The sequence below is a fragment of the Macaca mulatta genome, chromosome 9, assembly GCF_049350105.2.
Source record: "Macaca mulatta isolate MMU2019108-1 chromosome 9, T2T-MMU8v2.0, whole genome shotgun sequence".
NCBI lineage: Eukaryota > Metazoa > Chordata > Mammalia > Primates > Cercopithecidae > Macaca > Macaca mulatta.
Window position 1 is genome coordinate 125,081,294 of NC_133414.1, and position 19,120 is coordinate 125,100,413.

The window sequence follows — 19,120 nt, forward strand, 5'->3', positions numbered from 1 at the left end:
AAGGCAGGGCACGGTGCCTCATGCCCGTAATCCCAGCACTTTAGGAGGCTGAAGCGGGCGGATCATTTGAGGCCAGGAATTGGAGATCAGCCTCGCCAACATGGTGAAACTGTCTCTAAAATACAAAAATTAGTCAGGCATGGTGGTACTCACCTGTCCCAGCTACTCGGGAGGCTGAGGCAGGAGAGCTGCTTGAACCCAGGAGGCGGAGGCTGCAGTGAGCCAAGATCGCACCACTGCACTTCAGCCTGGGAGATGGAGCACGACTCAGTGTCAAAAATAAATAAATAGGCCGGGCGCGGTGGCTCAAGCCTGTAATCCCAGCACTTTGGGAGGCTGAGAAGGGCGGATCACGAGGTCAGGAGATCGAGACCATCCTGGCTAACATAGTGAAACCCTGTCTCTACTAAAAAAATACAAAAAAGCTAGCCGGGCGAGGTGGCGGGTGCCTGTAGTCCCAGCTACTCTGGAGGCTGAGGCAGGAGAATGGCGTGAACCCGGGAGGCGGAGCTTGCAGTGAGCTGAGATCCGGCCACTGCACTCCAGCCTGGGTGACAGAGCCAGACTCCATCTCAACAACAACAACAAAAAATCAATCAATCAATCAATCAATCAATCAATAAATCGCAGCGGCTCACGCCTGTAATCCTAGCACTTTGGGAGGCCAAGGCAGGTGGATCACTTGAGGTCAGGAGTTCGTGACCAGCCTGGCCAACATGATGAAACCCCATCTCTACTAAAAATACAAAAATTAGGTGGGCATGGTGGCATGCACCTGTAGTCCCAGCTACTCAGGAGGCTGAGGCAGGAGAATTGCTTGAACCCGGGAGGCAGAGGTTGCAGTGAGCTGAGATTGTGCCACCGCACTCCAGCCTGGGCGACAGAGGGAGACTTTGTCTCAAAAGGAAGGAAGGAAGGAAGGAAGGAAGGAGAAAGAAAGAAGGAAGGAAGGAAGGAGAAAGAAGGAAGGAAGGAAGGAAGGAAGGAAAGAAAGAAAGAAAGAAAGAAAGAAAGAAAGAAAGAAAGAAAGAAAGAAAGAAAGAAAGAAAGAAAGAAAAAAAGAAAGAAAGAACCACATTTCTTCCAGAGACAGGATTCCATGTAGAGCAGTGGTTCTCTAAGTGAGGATGATTTTATACTCTCCCTCCCCACCCACTGTTCCTCCCCGCCCCCCAACCCCCACAGTCTGCTGGGGATGTGTGACAATTTCTGGAGACATCTGTTATGATCACAACCGCTGGGGGAGTGGGGAGGGTCTGGCAACTAGTGGGCAGAAACTAGGAGTGCTGCCCAGTACCCCACACGCACAGGACAGCTCCTGACAACAAAGACGTATTCAGTCCAAAACATTAATAGCGCTAAGCTTCAGAAACCCTGGGGGAGACTACAGGGTGCTGTTTTGGGGTAGGGGGCGAGGAAGGGGCAAAGTTGGGGAGAGGGCTCTGGAGATCCCAGAAGAAGGCTAAGTAGGGGAGGAATGGATGGCCAAATGTTAACTTCACAGCGTAGCCGGGTGTGAGTTTTGCTTTAAAGAAATCTATTTATATTTTGCCAAGATCCCCTTTATACTCCCAGGGTGTCACAGAAAAATCGTGAGGATGAGTCTGTCGTTGGGTTGACCAGAATCCAGGAGCAAAACAAAGATCTGGACTGGGAGACAGGAAACCTGCATTCCAGTCCTGGTCTGGCCACTTACCAACTATGGGACACTGGGCCACACTGGATCTCTTGGAGGCTCAGTTTCTTTTCCTGTAAAATGGGGGTAATTTGTTCTCTCTACCTCACAAGGTGTTTTAAGCAGTAAGTGGGACAATCTATAAGAAAGGGCTTTTGGAAGGACAATGCCTGTTAGGCCGTTCTTGCACTGCAGTAAGGAGATACCTGAGACTGGGCAATTTATAAAGAGAAGGGGCTTAGTTGGCTAACAGTTCTTCAGGGTATACCGGAAGCACAGCGCTGACATTGCTGGGCTTCTGGAGAGGTTGCAGGGAGCTTTTGATGCTCATGGTGGAAGGTAGAGGGGGAGCAGGCATGTCACATGGTGAAAGCAAGAGCAAGTGAAAGAGAGTGAATGGGAGGGGGGTGCCACACATTTTTTAATGACCAGATCTCACTCACTATGATGAAGACAGCACCAAGCCATGAGGATCTGCCCCCATAATCCAAACACCTCCCACCAGCCCCCATCTCCAGCATTGAGGATTACAATTCAACCTGAGACTTGGGAGGGGCAAATATCCAACTCTATCAATCTCCTTATAGGACAGAGGATGCTGCTGTTGTGAATCTGCATGCAGGTCTCTGAGTACATTTGGATAAGTGGGGTTCATCATTTTTTTAAATTACTTTTTACTTTTTTTTTTTTTTTTTGGACAGAGTCTTGCTCAGTCTCCGAGGCTAGAGTGCAGTGGTGCGATCTTGGCTCACTGCCACCTCTGCCTCCTAGGCTTAAGTGATTCTCCTGCCTCAGCCTCCTGAATAGCTGGGATTACAGGCACCTGCCACCATGCCTGGCTGATTTTTATATTTTTAGTAGAGAAAGGGTTTCACCATGTTGGCCAGACTGGTCTTGAACTCCTGACCTCAAATGATCCACCTGCCTTGGCCTCTCAAAGTGCTCGGATTACAGGTGGGAACCACTGCACCTGGCCCATCATTTATTTTTAAATTGAAGGAGTGAAATTAAATATTTTGTCATTGGGTGCAATGGCTCATGCTTGGAATCCCAGCACTTTGGGAGGCTCAGGCAGGTGAATCACGAGGTCAGCAGATCGAGACCATCCTGGCTAATGTGCTGAAATCCTGTCTCTACTAAAAATACAAAAATTATCCAGGCATGGTGGCGTGTGCCTGTAGTCTCAGCTACTCAGGAACTGAGGCAGAAGAATCACTTGAACCCAAGAGGCAAAGGTTACAGTGAGCCAAGATCGTGCCACTGCACTCCAGCCTGGGCAACAGAGCAAGACTCTGTCTCGAAAATAAATAAATAAATAAATAAATAAATAAATAAATAAATATATTTTGTCATCCACATGCTTTGAAATTCAAGCATGAGAGTAAAATTGACAGAGGTTTACAATTATATATCAGGTGCAATGTTAACAATGACTACCTTAAAATGTCCCCAACTTGTGTGAGAGTTATGGATATAAGAGGAAGAAAGTCAAAGCATTTATCTTTCAAAATAGAGCATTACTTCCATCCTGATGGCACAAATAATCCATGCCTAGTTGTAAAAAAATGATAATAATAAAAGACAACATAGGGAAGTATGAAAATGAAAGCAAAGGCTGGGTGCACTGGCTCACATCTGTAATCCCAGTGCTTTGGGAGGCTAAGGTGGGAGGATTGCTTGAGTCTAGGAGTTTGAGACCAGCTTGAACAATATAGCGAGACTTTGTCTCTAAAAATAAAAAATATGGCCAGGCACAGTGGCTCATACCTGTAATCCCAGCACTTTGGGAGGCTGAGGCAGGTGGATCACCTGAGGTCAGGAGTTCGAGGAGGAGGCTGAGGCAGGAGAATCGCTTGAACCCAGGAGGTGGAGGTTGTGGTGAGACTAGATAGCACCACTGTACTCCAGCCTTGTCGACAGAGTGACACTCTGTCTTGAAAAAATAAAAATAAAAATAAAAATAAATAAATAAAAAATAAAAGTTAGTCGGTGTACTGGTGCATGTCTGTAGACCTAACTACTTGGTAAGCTAAAATCGGAGGATTGCTTGGGTCCAGGAGTTCCAGGCTGTAGTGAGCTAGAATTGTGCCACTGTGCTGCAGCCTGGGCGACAGAGCAAGGACCTGTCTCAAAATAAATAAATAAATAAACAAACAAACCAACCAAAAGGAAAATGAAAGTAAAAATTATCCCAAATTCTATCATCTAGGGGGAAAAAGTGCTGTTGACATTTTGAAGCAAATGTCTCCAAATTTTTTTTTTTTATGTTTTTTTGAGACAGTCTCGCTCTGTCACCCAGGCTGGAGTACAGTGGCGCAATCTCAGCTCACTGCAACCTCTGCCTCCTGGGTTCAAGTGATTCTCTTGCCTCAGCCTCCAGGGGGACCAGGATTACAGGTGCCCGCCACCATGCCCTGCTAATTTTTGTATTTTTTTAGTAGAGACGGGGTTTCACCATGTTGACCAGGCTGGTCTTGAACTCCTGACCACAAGTGATTCACCCATCTTGGCCTCCCAAAGTCAAATATTTTTAATGAATAATTATATAAAAAAGAACTCTACAGTACATGCTTTTTTGTAACCAGCAATATTATAGCATGAACATCCAGAAGATAACGTTAGAAAGATGCTTCTTGTATAAAGGGGTGTGTGAGGTGCCTTCAAAGAAGAAAAGACAGAAAGACATTAACATCAGATCCTTCCCTAAGAAATGTTCTATCTGGCTTCCAGATAGAGTCACCACCTTTGTCGTTTGGGTGGGTGGCAGAGCCAGGAGGGTCTCACAGGCATATAGATGCCATCAGTTATGGCCTTTAGCCCCTAGGCACATTGATTAGAAGGAGAATGGGAAGTGGTGGGGCCCCAGGAGGCCTCTTCGGATTCTTCCTGGCCTAAGACTTGGGTTTCTTTAGAAGCAGAGTCCTTTGCAGGATGAGAACAAGGAACCTGCATCCCTGTGCTGTCAACAGACCATCAAGAACCTTGGCCACCCTTAAAAAGCACGGGGAGGATTTCCAGCAGTGTGAGAAGTCATTAGAAATTCAGTGTATGGGGACACAGGCAAAGAGAAACACCACATCTCCATAGGTGGGGGTGCTGGGAGGGGCTCCCGTGTTTCTCATGGAGTCTGGGGGTTATTATAACCTCTCACTCTCAGCATCCTGGAACCTTTAATAACGATTAATGCTCTCCTTCCTGCTCTACATATTTACAGAATGCCCTCGGGCTACCCAGAACCGTGTTTGCTAAAGATGGCAGTCCACCGGAAGCCTCTCTTGTTGGTGCTAAACCTTGTGCTGCATGTTGTTGTCTATACTGAGATCCAAACTCACTCTGGATCCCGGAACTCATTCATTGAAACTTCTTCCCTTTCCTCATCGAAATGAGTGTTTTGTTAGGAAACGTAATCCATCCATACCAATTTGGAATTTGGAATTTGCAGAAACATTTGGAATTCTGCAAAGGAGGAGACAGAGTTGTTGATTCTAATCCAGTCTCAAGTTGATTCGGTCAACATGGATTTAGTCTTTTCTCAAGACAGATTGGGGCTGATGCTGCTGTGGATTCCTAGTGAGGACCAAACCTGAAATCTTCACACTGTGGACCTGGGAGTCTCCTTGGATCTTTTACCTCCTCCCCATCCCATATTGCTTCTGGCCAGATGCAGGTGTGTGAGCCCACACCTAGATGAATTTCAAGGGGGAACAATGGCATCATCCTCTCCTGAAATTTCACCTGCTCTGTCGCTTGAACACACGTAAGCCACCTTGTGAGACTGCTCAATGCCAGGGGACGTCGTATCTGCCTCATTTTAAGGTGTCCATGTTTTAGTGGAAGGTGCTTTGGTATCTGTGACATTTTTGAATACAGCAATGGATGTGAGTGGGCAAAGCTGCTCTGTAAGACAGGGTGGGGTCATTGAAGCCATTTTAAAAAGAGAAAACAAAAGAAAACCTCAGGCATTTGAATATGCTAAATACACATCCAATTATTAATTCTAAAGACCTCTACAAATCAACCTAGATGAAGCTTTTTTCACCTTTTTCCTGCCTCTTTTCCCCTTCTCCGAAACATTTAGACCTACCCTATGGCAATGACTACTGGGAAGTCTCTGCCCTGTATATCAGGGTAGCACAAATAATTCAGCATAAAGCAGCCCAGTTGCTGTAGCTTGGCATTAGGATAAGTATATCTTAAGAAAGTTCTTATGCAGACTTGGCTTCAGGCAATAAAACGTCATAGACGTGTAACTGTAGTGAGCGAAATTTCTAGGGAGCAAATTAGGCTGAAAACATCTTCTAGAGACAGCTAGAAAGGAATTGTACACCACCCCAAAATAAGGCAAGTTATGCAGTAAATGTTTCATTTATTGGCCTTCTTCCATTACTATTAGGGTTAAAAGACATCTTGTCAATAAGAAAAGTATATTTATGGAGGACTGATGTCTTTCAGAAAGCTGTTCCTGTCACAAATGCCTATAGCAGTGGTAATCGGCTTATGAAGGCAGGTGATGAAACCCTGTACAGATGCATATATCTCCCCATTAACCCTTGGATCATCAGGTATTATTGTCACTTTATTACCCGGACCTGTTATTACCTGAAGCAAGGTGATCAAGCCCCGCACTTCAGAAAAATGTCAGAACAGAAGAGTGTTCGTCAGGGTTTCAAGGGGGAGAGAGTGTATGTCTCTCCAAGTCCCTTCACGGAGTCGTTGGGGGGATAGAGGATGCCTGTGAAGTGGGAGCTTTTGCCTAACCCTTCCTCTTGCTAAATTTGAAAACTCTTGGGTGTCCAATTTTTAACGTTCCTATGTTGGCTAAGGGAGTAGCTTTCCTCAAGGTCCAAATAAGGAACCATCACCCACACAGAACAAAAAGCAAACAGAAAATCTCACAGTGGAATCAGGACTTTGGCTTCTAAACATTTCCCCATTTTATAGCTTCCTTATGTTTTCAGATTCTTTTTTTGGCTTCCCTTAGCACACTCCCGGCATAGATAAGTCCAACACAGTGGGGTAACAGATCATCCATCTTGGAGCCCAGATCTTTAAAGAAAAATCACACAGGAACACAAATACACACACCCACACATGTACATATCACTGTCAAGGGTAACTTAGTAGAATCTTGCTGAGAGATTGGGGGAGCCGAATATGGTTGTCAACATGTATTCCCCACTTCGGGTAAATCTGACAGACTAGCCTTGTTTTTCTGAAATTCCAGAGCCAAGCTTTCAATATGGTTTGTCTTCTTTGCTGGTGTGCGTGAATCTCTGAGCCATAACTGGGGCGTGTGGTGAAACGATGGAATCATGGACTCTTTGAATATTAACAGGCAATTTAAAAAAGCCCATTCCAACCACCTCATCCACCAGGTGAGACAAGACGAAGGTGACACAGCCTGTGGCCTGCCTATTTCTGCAGTCCCGTCAGGCACAGGCACAGGCACAGGCACAGGCACTGTATTTCAGTGGGCACCGAACACTTCACCATATCTCCCCTGCGGGGGAACCAACCCTTAAAAGGTGATTTGTGTAAACCAAAACCTCCTTTTCATGCTCATTGATAGGGATGAACAAGGAAGCACCTCTGGAAGAGGTGACCCTACTCACTTAAGCTTTAAGGTATCAACATGTATCCATAGAGATGTAATCAAGGGAGGGCTGAAGGAGAGGAGAAAACAGAAGAGAAGCAGCAGAAGGGCAGTGGATGAAGAGGGCGAGGTCAAAGTCAGGGAGGCCTAGGAACAGCTACTTACAGTTCGGAACCTGGACTGGTGCCAGGAATGGACTCCAAGGGGCGAGGGCCCAGTTTCTCCCTGCCCTCCCCCCAAAATATGCAGAGACCAAACTGGACTCCAAGGGATGAGGGCACAGCCTCTCCTCCATTCCACCCATTTCCCAACATGCAGAGCCCATGGTGGCAAAATCCCCTGGCTCAGGCTAAAGTCAGAACTGGTCTGGTTTCCTGTGTTTTTCGAATCTCTGCCATTTGGGCAGAACTCTTGGTCCTATAAACCAGGAGTCATCAGTATCCACAGAGAAGTTGCCTCAGCACTTGGACCCAAGTCAACTGTGTTTAAAATTTCACACCAAATCTATAAATTACACATCCACATTGTGGGCCAGCCTACCTTTTTTTCAAATAGTATTCAAGGTATTTTTCAATACCTTGCTGCTTGGGTACTGCAGTGCCAATTCTGCCATTCCCTCCCCCTCCTCAATTCAGGCATCACCTGAGGGACTTGCAGAGCATCAGGGATCTCGCCCCTCTGAAATCTTGCTGGTCTACTCAAGCCTTTGTATGGCACCAAGTAACGAAATTAAATGTGGGACATGCACTATCACAGAATAACTTTTTAATTGCTTGATTAAATCAGAGATTTAAGGAAGGAAAGACTCAAAAGAGTTCCCTTTGAATGAGAAAAATAAGGATATGCCAAAATGGATAAAGTTACTAATCATCGGAACAAAGCCCTTAGTATTTACATATGATAAAAATGCAGGCCAGTATAGTAAAATCAGTAAGTACATTCTTTAAAATTTCAGTTCAGTATATTCCAGAGATTACATTATACAGGTAGTACTATAAAGGACATAGAAGACCTCATTACCCAACTTAATTCAGACGAGGGTTTCATTAAAATAGCAAAACGAAACAAAAAACTACCACACAGGACAAAGAAATTGCCATAAAATTGAGTTCCTATAAATGTGTTCCAGTTTAAGTAAGTCAGTCCCTAAAATGAGCCTTAGGAAAGTCTACGCTGCATAAAGACAGACTTGGGCACATCAAGAATACAGGTGACAATTAGCAAGTGTGTAAAGCTTGGTCATTTCACTAAATGTGTCAATCTAAAGGTAACCAAGTAAAAGACCTAAAAAAGGAAACTGTTAAATCCATTTGTACATGGATTTTTGACAGTGAAGCATTTCATTCTTCATGTTTTCACTTGGTGTCTTGAAATAATCCCCTTTCTGTCTCCACTCTCCCTCTTAGACACTGCGCCCGCCTTATTTATTTATGAAGTCTGAAGGTTAGTCCTACCTGCTGAGACTAATTAGCCCTGTGCTTTGTATCCTATGCAATCCTGTCTGATTAAATGTACACATTTGTTTTACTTCTTTTCAGGCTCCTTCTCACTCTACTTCTGATATTCTGATTAATATGAAAGTTGGGAGTTACAGTGATTCTTCTCTGCCTGCCCCCCAACCCATTTTCATTTTGCCTGCATATTCTTTAGTGTGCAAATGTGGTTGTGAATTTTTTCCAGTGCAGGGGAATTCGTTGGCCTTGTCAATCTCGGTATCATTATTTTTAGTAGTCTTCTTTCTGAGCCTTTAGCCTATAAAACAGTTTTGCTGGCACCCCAAACTCTCTAAATATTACATGGCAAATTTGCTTTCTTTTGGAAACCTTGGTGCTGATGGGCCAGCTGAAGTGCAGGTGAGCTTTTTCAGGGAAGGGTGGGATAACAGTACATCCTGGACTTAGACTAATACTGCTCCTAAGAGGCAATTTGCTAAATCCTACTGATTTATTTATTTTCTTTTTTCTCTTTTTCATGTTGCAGTGTCCAGTCTACTTCTTACTGGATATTTGCAAAAATGAATCTTCTTGCTGTATCACCCAGGCACATTGTGTTTTGGGAGGTGGGCCTTTCCTCTTTAACATAATTCCATTCCCCATTTTGTAGCAAATCAGTCTGCTCCTCCTCTAATACCTGAAAGTCAACAAATACCTGCCTCAAGCCCCAGGTTTCCCATCTTCTCCCAGAGGTCTTCTAGCATTGGTTTGGTTAGCAATTTCCTGCCAGAGCCACCTACATCTTGATTATTTTGGTCAGTCTTTCGGGGATTTCATTTCAGACCCCCTTCGAGAAACACTGTAGCCCAACTGATCCCAGGGGCTGGTGAACTTTCGGTTTTATTTTCCCTGACGGTGTTAACGCCCAAACTTTTCACCTCCGAAGTCAAAAAGGACTTTGACTCTAGCTCATTTCCTACTACCTCCAACGTCAGTTTAAAAAAAAAAAAAAAAAAAGCAAAACACCACTCTACATTTAAAAGAATCATATATTATTCCTTCAGGGTACTTTTAATGTTTCTGACATTTAATATTTGTTTTTTGCATAAAAAGTCATTTCGGCATATTCATCCTAGTGGGACTTAACATTTCATGAAATGATCCACTACTAATAAACAAAAAAGGGAGGAGGGAGGCCTCATGGGTTAATAGTTTCTTTCATTGTAGATGACCAGGAACTTTGACCAGCCCCTTCACTTCCCCAAGCTCTCTGAAAGTGGAGGGTTGATCTTTCCTTTTGACCACTTCTGTTCATCCCGCCCAAGTGTGGCTGATTTCACTGCTGAATTAACCACCAAGCACCCCCCCACCCCCGCCCCCAGCCACCACTTTCTCACAATACTACCCTTCCTTTTCCCCCTCCCTTAAGATTTATTTCTAATATTTCTAAAGTGCACTTTTTTGGGCCTCTCCCCATCCCCGCCCCCCAAGTGGGCTTTCCTTCCGCCTTCCTCGGCTCGGATTCCTGACTTGGTCGCCACCCCCTTCTCCTCCTCTCCCACCCCGCATTGTCTTTCTGAAACCGCCCCCACCCGGAGCGAGTCCCTGCACCCTCGCCCAGAATCCCGGGCTCGCACACACTCCGCGCAGGCCGCTCCCCCTGCACACTCCTCCCTCCGTCTCCCCCCGGCTTCCCCGCCCCTCTCCTCCTCCTCCTCTCCCTCCTCCCTCTCCCGGCGCCCGAAAGGATCATTGTTAGCCGCCCCCGCCCCGCCCACCCCGGCTGTTTATTTATGCACACGTCACCGGGCCGGCCCCGCCCTCCGGCATCTCATTAAGGCAGTGTGTTCCTCTCGCCCTGTCAATAATCTCCGCTCCCAGACTACTCCGTTCCTCCGGATTTCGATCCCCCTTTTTCTATCTGTCAATCAGCGCCGCCTTTGAACTGAAAAGCTCTCAGTCTAACTTCAACTCACTCAAATCCGAGCGGCACGAGCACCTCCTGTATCTTCGGCTTCCCCCCCCTTTGCTCTTTATATCTGACTTCTTGTTGTTGTTGTTTTTTTTTTTTTTTTACCCCCCTTTTTTATTTATTATTTTTTGCACATTGATCGGATCCTTGGGAACGAGAGAAAAAAGAAACCCAAACTCACGCGTGCAGAAGATCTCCCCCCCCTTCCCCTCCCCTCCTCCCTCTTTTCCCCTCCCCAGGAGAAAAAGACCCCCAAGCAGAAAAAAAGTTCACCTTGGACTCGTCTTTTTCTTGCAATATTTTTTTTGGGGGGCAAAACTTTTTGGGGGTGATTTTTTTTTTTTGGCTTTTCTTCCTCCTTCATTTTTCTTCCAAAATTGCTGCTGGTGGGTGAAAAAAAATGCCGCAGCTGAACGGCGGTGGAGGGGATGACCTAGGCGCCAACGACGAACTGATTTCCTTCAAAGACGAGGGCGAACAGGAGGAGAAGAGCTCCGAAAACTCCTCGGCAGAGAGGGATTTAGCTGATGTCAAATCGTCTCTAGTCAATGAATCAGAAACGAATCAAAACAGCTCCTCCGATTCCGAGGTAAGAAAAGCCCCTCGGGCTGGTGGGGTTTTTTATCTGTTTCCTGGGCTTGGCAAATGTTGCTGAAAGGGGAGAAATCGGGGCTGGGGGCGGCGGCGGGGCCCGGCGGGCGGCGTGTGCGTGCGATGCCACCATTGCAAAAACTTGTAACCCTGTTTTTTCTACCCCCCCCCGACCTCGCCGATTCTTTTTCTCCCTCTTCTCCCCCTTCTGCGTGGCGTTTGCCCCTCGCCCTCCCCACCTCCACCCCTCCGGGAAGGCGGAAAGACGGCCTCCGCCTCGCTCCGAAAGTTTCCGAGATAAATCCCGGGAAAGTTTGGAAGAAGGTGAGTACGCCCCGCGCGCCCCGCAGCCGCCCGGAGCCGCCCCCCGGGCCGGCCGCCCCGCGCGCCCCGGCCCCGCGCCCGGCTCGGCCCGGCCCTGCGCCGGCCCGGCCGGGGCGCCCAGCCCCTCGGGGCACTTTCTAAAAAGTTTCTCCTCGCTCTCTCCCGCTCCGCGCGGCCGCCGCCGTCCCCTCGCCGCCCCGCCATGTTAGCGGCCAAGAGGCAAGATGGAGGGCTCTTTAAGGGGCCACCGTATCCCGGCTACCCCTTCATCATGATCCCCGACCTGACGAGCCCCTACCTCCCCAACGGATCGCTCTCGCCCACCGCCCGAACCGTAAGTGCCTCCGCGCCCGGCCCCCGCCCGCTGCCCGCCCGCCCGCGCCGCCCGCCGGGCCCCGCATGCGGCCCCTGCCCTGCCCCCTCCCCGCCTCCCCCTCCCCGCCTCCTCCCCTCCCTCCCTCCCCTCCCCCGCTCGTGGCCCAGGCGGCCCGAAACTCTCCAAACTTTTCTGCCTTTTGTGGACTGGATTTGTTTGCACTTCGCCACGTTCTTGCTTTCAGTTTGCTGCCTCGTGATGTTGGGGAGACCTCTCTGTCCAAGCAGGGCTTTGTTGGTGGGGCGGGGGTGGGAAATCCGAATAACTTTTCTTTTGCGCTCTGGTTCCCCCTCCCCCTTTGGTGGTGGTGTTTGTTTCTTCACCCTGGGAAGATGACTGTGTGGCTCTTTCTTTGCTCTCTCTCCCTCTCTCTCCTTCTCTTCCTTCCCTCTTCTGTGGCGTCTTGGGCTTTCCCCGGTTAACCCCTTGGCTGCCGCTGCGGTCCCCGAGTGACTGTGCTGCGCCCGACGCGCGGGGTAGAGAGTGGGTTTCCTTCAGGCGTTGGACTTGAGAACTGGCTAGCGCGCAGCGCCGGGGGCCCTGGAGAGGCTCCTTGGCTTTCTTTTGGGCGGCTATGTATTTACCTCTCTAGTGGCAATCTCTGGCTCTCGGCCCTCCTTCCCCCTTCCCCTGGAAGGTCACACTTCCCAGATTGGTCCCACCGCAAACTTGGGGGCTCTGAGGCGTCCTTTTCTTTGGCGACCCGCAGGGCCGCGAGCGCCCTGGGCGCCGTGGCGGGCTCGGCTGCCCGGCGCGCTGGCTGCGGGCTCTCCCGGGCCGCGCAGGGCAGCCGGGCTGAGTGGGGCGGGGAGGCCCCTGCGGCCCGGATTCTTGATTTGTGTGCAGCCGGAATGGACTCCTCTAAGCGGACTTGTGTATTTCTAGGGAATTTTGGCGCCTTGGGATGTATGGCGGGGTCTGCGCTCGCCAGCTTCCGTGTAGGCCCGTCGTGGGCCCTGGGGGGGCCAGAGACCAGGGTGTGCGGGCTCAAGGAGGTGCGGGGGCCGAGGGAGGCCGGGGCGCCTCTCCTTCAATGGAGTGGGCCGCCGATCGCCGGCCACCCAACTTTGGGGGCCCTAGCCAGCGCGGGGTGCCGGGCTCGGGGGGCGCTTCCTGCAGGGTCGGTCCCGCGCCCAACCCTGACATTTGTTAAGACGGCTCATCCCCTCCCCCACCGGCCTCTGCCCCCTGCCCTCACCCTGAACCCCTTCCTCCTCATCCCTCCCTCCCTCTTCTAAGAAGCCTGGATTACGAATCTCTGGACGCAGGACGCATTTGTTCCCGGCTTCCCGGGATTGTCATTTTACACCTTCTCTGGTTTGGTCCCCTACCCCTTATTTACACACACGACTTTTGTTTTTTCTTTTTCGGTAACTCTAGATAGCAATTTGAAATAATGCACCCACTGTTCAGCAGCCGTGGATTCGGTGCTAATGGCCGAGGGCTTGCCGGACGGGAGTCGATCAGATCTACAAGTGTTTTTAAGCATTAAAATATTAACTATCAGGTTTGACTTGTTTTTTTGGGCCCTGGCAAAATGGCAAGGGCATGCTAGACCGGTCATTTTTTTATGGCTAGGGAAGAGAAATAATTATTCCCCCCCTGCCCGGCGCCCAGGCATGCTTGGGAAGCTGGGAGAGCGGTTCGGCTCGACCCCCTTCTCCAGGGCCAGTTCCACCAGGCTGCAGGGGCCGCGCTCTGGGCTTGCAGCTGTAGGGGAGGCACAGTTCGCTTACTTTGTATTTTTCTTGAGAGCTTGTGGGGCATCTTAAACGGGACCGTTCGGCTCAGAATCGCAGTGTTCGCCTACCAATAAACCGGCCCAAGCAACATTCCAAAGAATCCCTGAGAATTTCTGCCTCTCCCCCCCTCCCCCTTCCGATGGAAACCTCCCTGGTATTATTTTAAAATCCACTTAACCATCGGAATATTGAGCTTTGATGGCGGACTTGCTAGCTTTCTTGACTCTTTTTAAACTCCCTGTCTGATGCTGGCAATCTTGCCATTCCTTCTCAAACTTGAGCAGTTGTGTTGTCTTGTAATTAGCAAACAGGGAAATTGTTAAAGGCAAATAAATGATTTCCCGGTGAGAAAAGGAAGGCTCCCAATGATCGGTCCCTTTTGTGGGCATTATAGGAATAGACGGCGTCTAGTTATTTTAATTGTGGACATAGCGGGTGGCCTGGTGCTGTGACATCAGATTGAGTCTCAGAAGACATTTCTGAACTCAGTAGGCAGTTTTAGTACTTACATGTCAAACACCAGCAGACATCTTTGTGTACACTGCCCCTTCCTCCTTCCTCCCTGTTACCTGGGTTAGATTATGTGCTCCAAAATTAAAGTTATTTATTTAGGCTGGTCAGCAGAGCAGTGGAAATGAGGACGGTAGGCTGTTGTATGTCACTCCTGACGTCTTCAATCAGAGGGCCAGCTTGCAATTCCAGATTTGATACAGCTGCGGGAGGAATGGAGGCATCCATAGGCAAGATAGCGGGCTTCCCATGCTCTTCTGAAATTCTTAGTATTTTATAGGGTGTGTTTTTAATGGCAAGGTGTAAAGACAAATTTGCTGTATGCTTTATTATTTTCCCTTTGCTCCTTGGTGGCGGTGATTTTTGCTACATTTTCTGTTACTTATGGTGTACCTGTAAGCAGCTGCATCCTTTAAAAAGCAAACTCTCTGGAACCCTGATTTCTGCTTTTTTATTTAAGAATGTAAAGAATTAGAGAGTATCATTAAATCGGCTTATGATGAATAATACATTATCTCAAGAATAATGCTTTAATTGCTGAAGACACCATAAAGCTTGATAGTAATAATTTTATTTTAAAATGACAAAGATTTCTGCATAATATTAATTTAGTCTTTGATACAGTAATAGGAATGGCTTTTAAAAAGACAGATTCAGATACAAAACTGCATTAAGGAGAGGTCTAGTTAAGTAGATGGGAAGTGTTAGAACTGCAAATATTAGAACTGTGGTAACATTTGTATATTAAAGATAAGAATACTGTAACCTATTAAAGTTGATTGGAAAAAGTAGTTTTACATTTCTTTTTCCCTCCTGGCAAAGGGGAAATAGGAATATGGTGGTTGAAATTCCAGTTAGGTTTGAAATTTCTTTTTAAGGACTTGATTATTCGAGCCCTTGCATCTTCTCTTATCCAAAGTTATTTGCTTTTCAACCGAGCTGTTTGCTACTAGGTTGAACAGATAAATAATCTGCATCTTGAATTCATTTTTGAACTTGGAATCCAGCATTTAAAGGAAACTGAGAGGGGCCTATTCATTGGGGTTTTATTTAGCCGGGCAACTTCTCTTTCTGGCTTGTGAAAAATGGATGTTTTTTCCTCACTGAAACAACATAATCCTTTCTGATACAAAAGATTTAGACCTTGGAGTGTGAAGGGTTAACGGTGGTCCTTCCCAGTTGTCCTCCCACCCCCCCACCTCACCCCTGATTGTTTTGACAACACTTTTCAAAGTGTGACATTCCAAGCCCCTACATAACAATGTAATATTACTGTAATTACACAGGTCATTACATTTTAAATAGAGAACAATAAAATGCTTATCGCCCTGAAAAAGAACAGGTGTTCTTACCCTTCTTTGGTATTTATGCTAATTGTTTTTCATCTCCTTCAGAAATATTTATGGCGAACATGTTTAGATTTCAATCTCAATGTAACCGTATTAATTCCATGCTAATCTTTATAGGTTGGGGTTTAATGTCTGCAGTATGGATTATAGGCTCAACATTCACCCAATAGGTCATATTTTAATGATTATAAATTAAATATGCCAGCGCTTTCCACTTTGTTGATATTGAAACTTTCTGAAACCCCAGAAACAAACTCAGGCATTTGGGAACCTAACGAGCTTATCTGAAAGACGTGTTTTTGGAAACTTTTGCCTGTTTAAGGGAAGGAGCTTTGACTGATGCCCTCTGTGTCTGATTGAGGAAGAATTTTGAGGAAAACAATCCTCGTTCTTGCCAGGAGTTCTTCACCTTGATTTTAATTTTACTGATAGGGATTTCATTTAGAGTCACTGCTGGAAGTTGGTCAGCTTTCTGTTTCTTAGCAAGCTGTGAAAAAGTTACCGGAAGGTTTCCGGGGGCTCGCAGATCAAGAATGCTGTTCTGTTTGCAGTGCTGGATCGCTGCAGTTCTGCACACCATTAAAAAAAAAATATTTGCTTTAGAAAACTAGCATTTTAATAGTTGCACCAGAGGCTGTGCTTTTAAAAGATTACAGTAGAAGTCTTTCCAGGTTTTGAATGCCTCCTCACATCCCACAAGGTGCCCCTGGCTGTGTGCAAAAAGTGCCTAGATTTCTCGGTGGAGAAATCCTGGTGCAACTTCTCTCACACACGTGCAGTGGGTAAACTAGAAGGTATCTAAGAGGATTTTACATTTTGTCAGATGTTTCACAACAGGCCCCCCTGAATCACATTAAAAATGCACTGTCGAGAAAGGACAGCTGCAAATTTTTGTGTGGACGCGTGTTTCTGGACCATGACTAAAACTCCGAGGACCTTTCCCCCAGCTGTCTGGAAGTTATGTGGAAGTTGGTTTATTGGCAGTTAAGTATGAGACAACCTGGATTTAGCAAATGCTGTCTCCTGCACAGGAAGTAGATGACATTATATTGGGGGAAGGGAGGAGATTTCAGGCAAGGAGTGATTTACTTTTTTTTTTTTTTTTTTAAATGCCGGAGTTGCCAAATAAATAAGCACTTTCCAGGGAAGTAGGTGTGAGCTTTTTAGTATTGGTGAGTGGCGTTAGATAATATATTTGACCGCATTTACAATTCTTTTGAGGTGACACATTTCAAAGTTTGGAAAAGGAGGCTGAACCAAATTCTTGAGGGTCTTATTTTCAAAGGGGTGTGGGATGTGGGCATCTGAGTTTCTTCTGGGAGTGAATATGGGCAACCATGTAAGTAAATCTTCAACTCTGACTTATAATTGAGCACATTTGTGAAGGAAATGGTTAATTTTACAACCAAAGGCAAACTCGCACCTCGACAGGTCTGCTGAAAGAAATGTGCCCCAGTGTTTTGCTGGCAAGCACACTACCAGGTCATAAATCCACAGGCTTTATTTACAGCCCATAACACTTATGAATGTTAAGATATTTGACGCCACGTTGGCCTTATAATATTCAAGGTCCGCAGACATTGGCAGTAGCTCAAATTTCTCTCACTAATTATAAGCAATGAGATGGGGCGGGGGGTGGTATCCCAACGCAAATGCTACCTTCCCTTCTCCACTGACCCCCACCTCTGCGATCTGAGTGTACTGAGACAGACACCACCACTCCTTTGGCAGCTGACTTGTACGTTTCCTCTAGGCTATTGTTACACACATTTATTAAGAGCACTTTCAGGAATGGAAATTCAGTGGGGGCTCTGCACAAATGCCTTTTTCAAAAGCAAAGTTGCTCTAGGTGTTTGCATGTTTTCCCTTCTCTTTTCTCCCTTTTTCCTTTCTTTCTCTTTTCTTAATCCCCCCAACCCCCCCCTTTTTTTTTTTTTTTTTTTTTTTTGCGATTACATTGCCTATATTATGCATTTTCCCCAAGAATACTTAAAGAAACCTGCTATGGGAGACAGCTCTTTAATTTATATGATGTTCCCCTGAGTGGAAGGGAAAATGTACACATTACATAGTACACTAGTTAACGTGAGAGTTTTTAAAAAAGTGAGATGAGGTGTGAAGAGCGTTGATTAAAAGAATATGATAGGTGAGGGGAAAAAATCCAGGTTTACATCGGGGATGGGAGGGCTGCTGCTTTGCGAAAAATGTACTGGTATCTGGGGGAGGAGGCACAGAAAAGTAGTCAGGGGAGACAGAATAAATGCCTAAGAAAGATTAGAAAAGTGTAATACAAGAGGACAAAGATTTGGGCTTGGGGGAATTGAAATTGGAGATTGGAAGTTTCCTCATGGAGAGGCATGGGAGTACCCTGGGCTGGGCTATTAAAAAGGGCTATTGCTTTGCTCAGCAAAGATGGACTGCGATCCCTTCATTACCCAGGGCGTTCTACCTAGCCACAGATGTGTTTCCTATCAGTTACTGTGTAAGCATCTGGGGGTGGGGCATTATCTGTGGTGGAGACCGGAGTGTGAGAGAGAAGGCCAGTTGTCCTACTGATTTTAATTTATGTTGAAAAAGTGGGCTGTTCTGGTGCATTACAAACTGACTACGCGGTATAGGGGGGAAGTGGGATTCAGAGGTGTTTGCCAGGCCAGGAGAGATGATGGCTCTCATTTCTGACTGGATCCTTCCTTCTATCCACCCCAAACTTAAAGACCCAGGCCGAAAGGTTTTCTTTTCTAATCAATGGCATGCAGAAACTTACTAGCCCTCAGGGATAGATGTGAATCCCTAAACAGCTCATTACAAAGATGGGGCTGTGGGATCTTTGAACGGGTTATCAGCCGAGGTGTTCTTTGCTTTTCCCATGATAGGTTTTTTCTTCCTTAGGCACATCTGATTTCGGGCTGGTAATTCGACCTGTTATATTTTATTCTTTTTGTCATGCAGTAGCCCCAACCAGGTCGGTCTAAGGAGGAAGGAATGGCCAGGAGTGGGATCAGCCCTGAAGGAGTTAAAATTGCTCCCTAAAGTTTGGCATCATGAAAATAAATTTGAGGCCTGGTAGGCATTAGCAGGGCACAGCACATTTACAGAGCTTAATTAGTACGCACTGTAATTGTTCATGGTCTGCCAGAAGAAGTAATGTTCAGGAAAAGTGGAGTCCCTCTCTTGCAGTCTTTAGCTTGAAACCGATAAATCACTTGCATATTTGTGTAGTGATTCAAATGGAGCTAAGACCTCTCCCATCCCAACATGTGGTAAATTGTAAAGTCAATGAATTGCAGATGTAGGCTACAGTGAGATTCTCTAAGAAAATGCAGAATGAATGGGAAAGAGTGATGCTATAAATATTTACTGAGAAGATAACTAGATTCCTTCGTGCTGGGCCAATTATGATGTACTAAAATATATTAGTAAAATGCTTAAAAAATTGAGAGGATTTGTGTGGGTCTTTGGGTGGGTTGGTTTGTTTTGGAAAGTGAAATAAAAGGCACTATGTTATTGTCGTGTCAGTTTTATTAAGCCTGAATCACAATGGCATACCCAGGGAAG

At 46.5% G+C, this 19,120-nt stretch overlaps 1 protein-coding gene across 50 annotated transcripts in view; it reads left to right on the forward strand.

Moving 5' to 3' along the window:
* The first annotated feature begins 10,561 nt into the window (after positions 1 to 10,561).
* TCF7L2 (transcription factor 7 like 2) overlaps positions 10,562 to 19,120 on the forward strand; it is a 220,662-nt gene continuing 212,103 nt past the window's right edge. For all 50 annotated transcript variants that reach the window (XM_028826859.2, XM_028826840.2, XM_028826839.2 and 47 more), the window contains exons 1-3: positions 10,562 to 11,262; positions 11,522 to 11,588; positions 11,798 to 11,922. In XM_028826859.2, the coding sequence (XP_028682692.1) occupies positions 11,074 to 11,262; positions 11,522 to 11,588; positions 11,798 to 11,922 (381 nt within the window). In that variant the 5' untranslated portion in view covers positions 10,562 to 11,073. The remainder of the gene's footprint in view (positions 11,263 to 11,521; positions 11,589 to 11,797; positions 11,923 to 19,120) is intronic.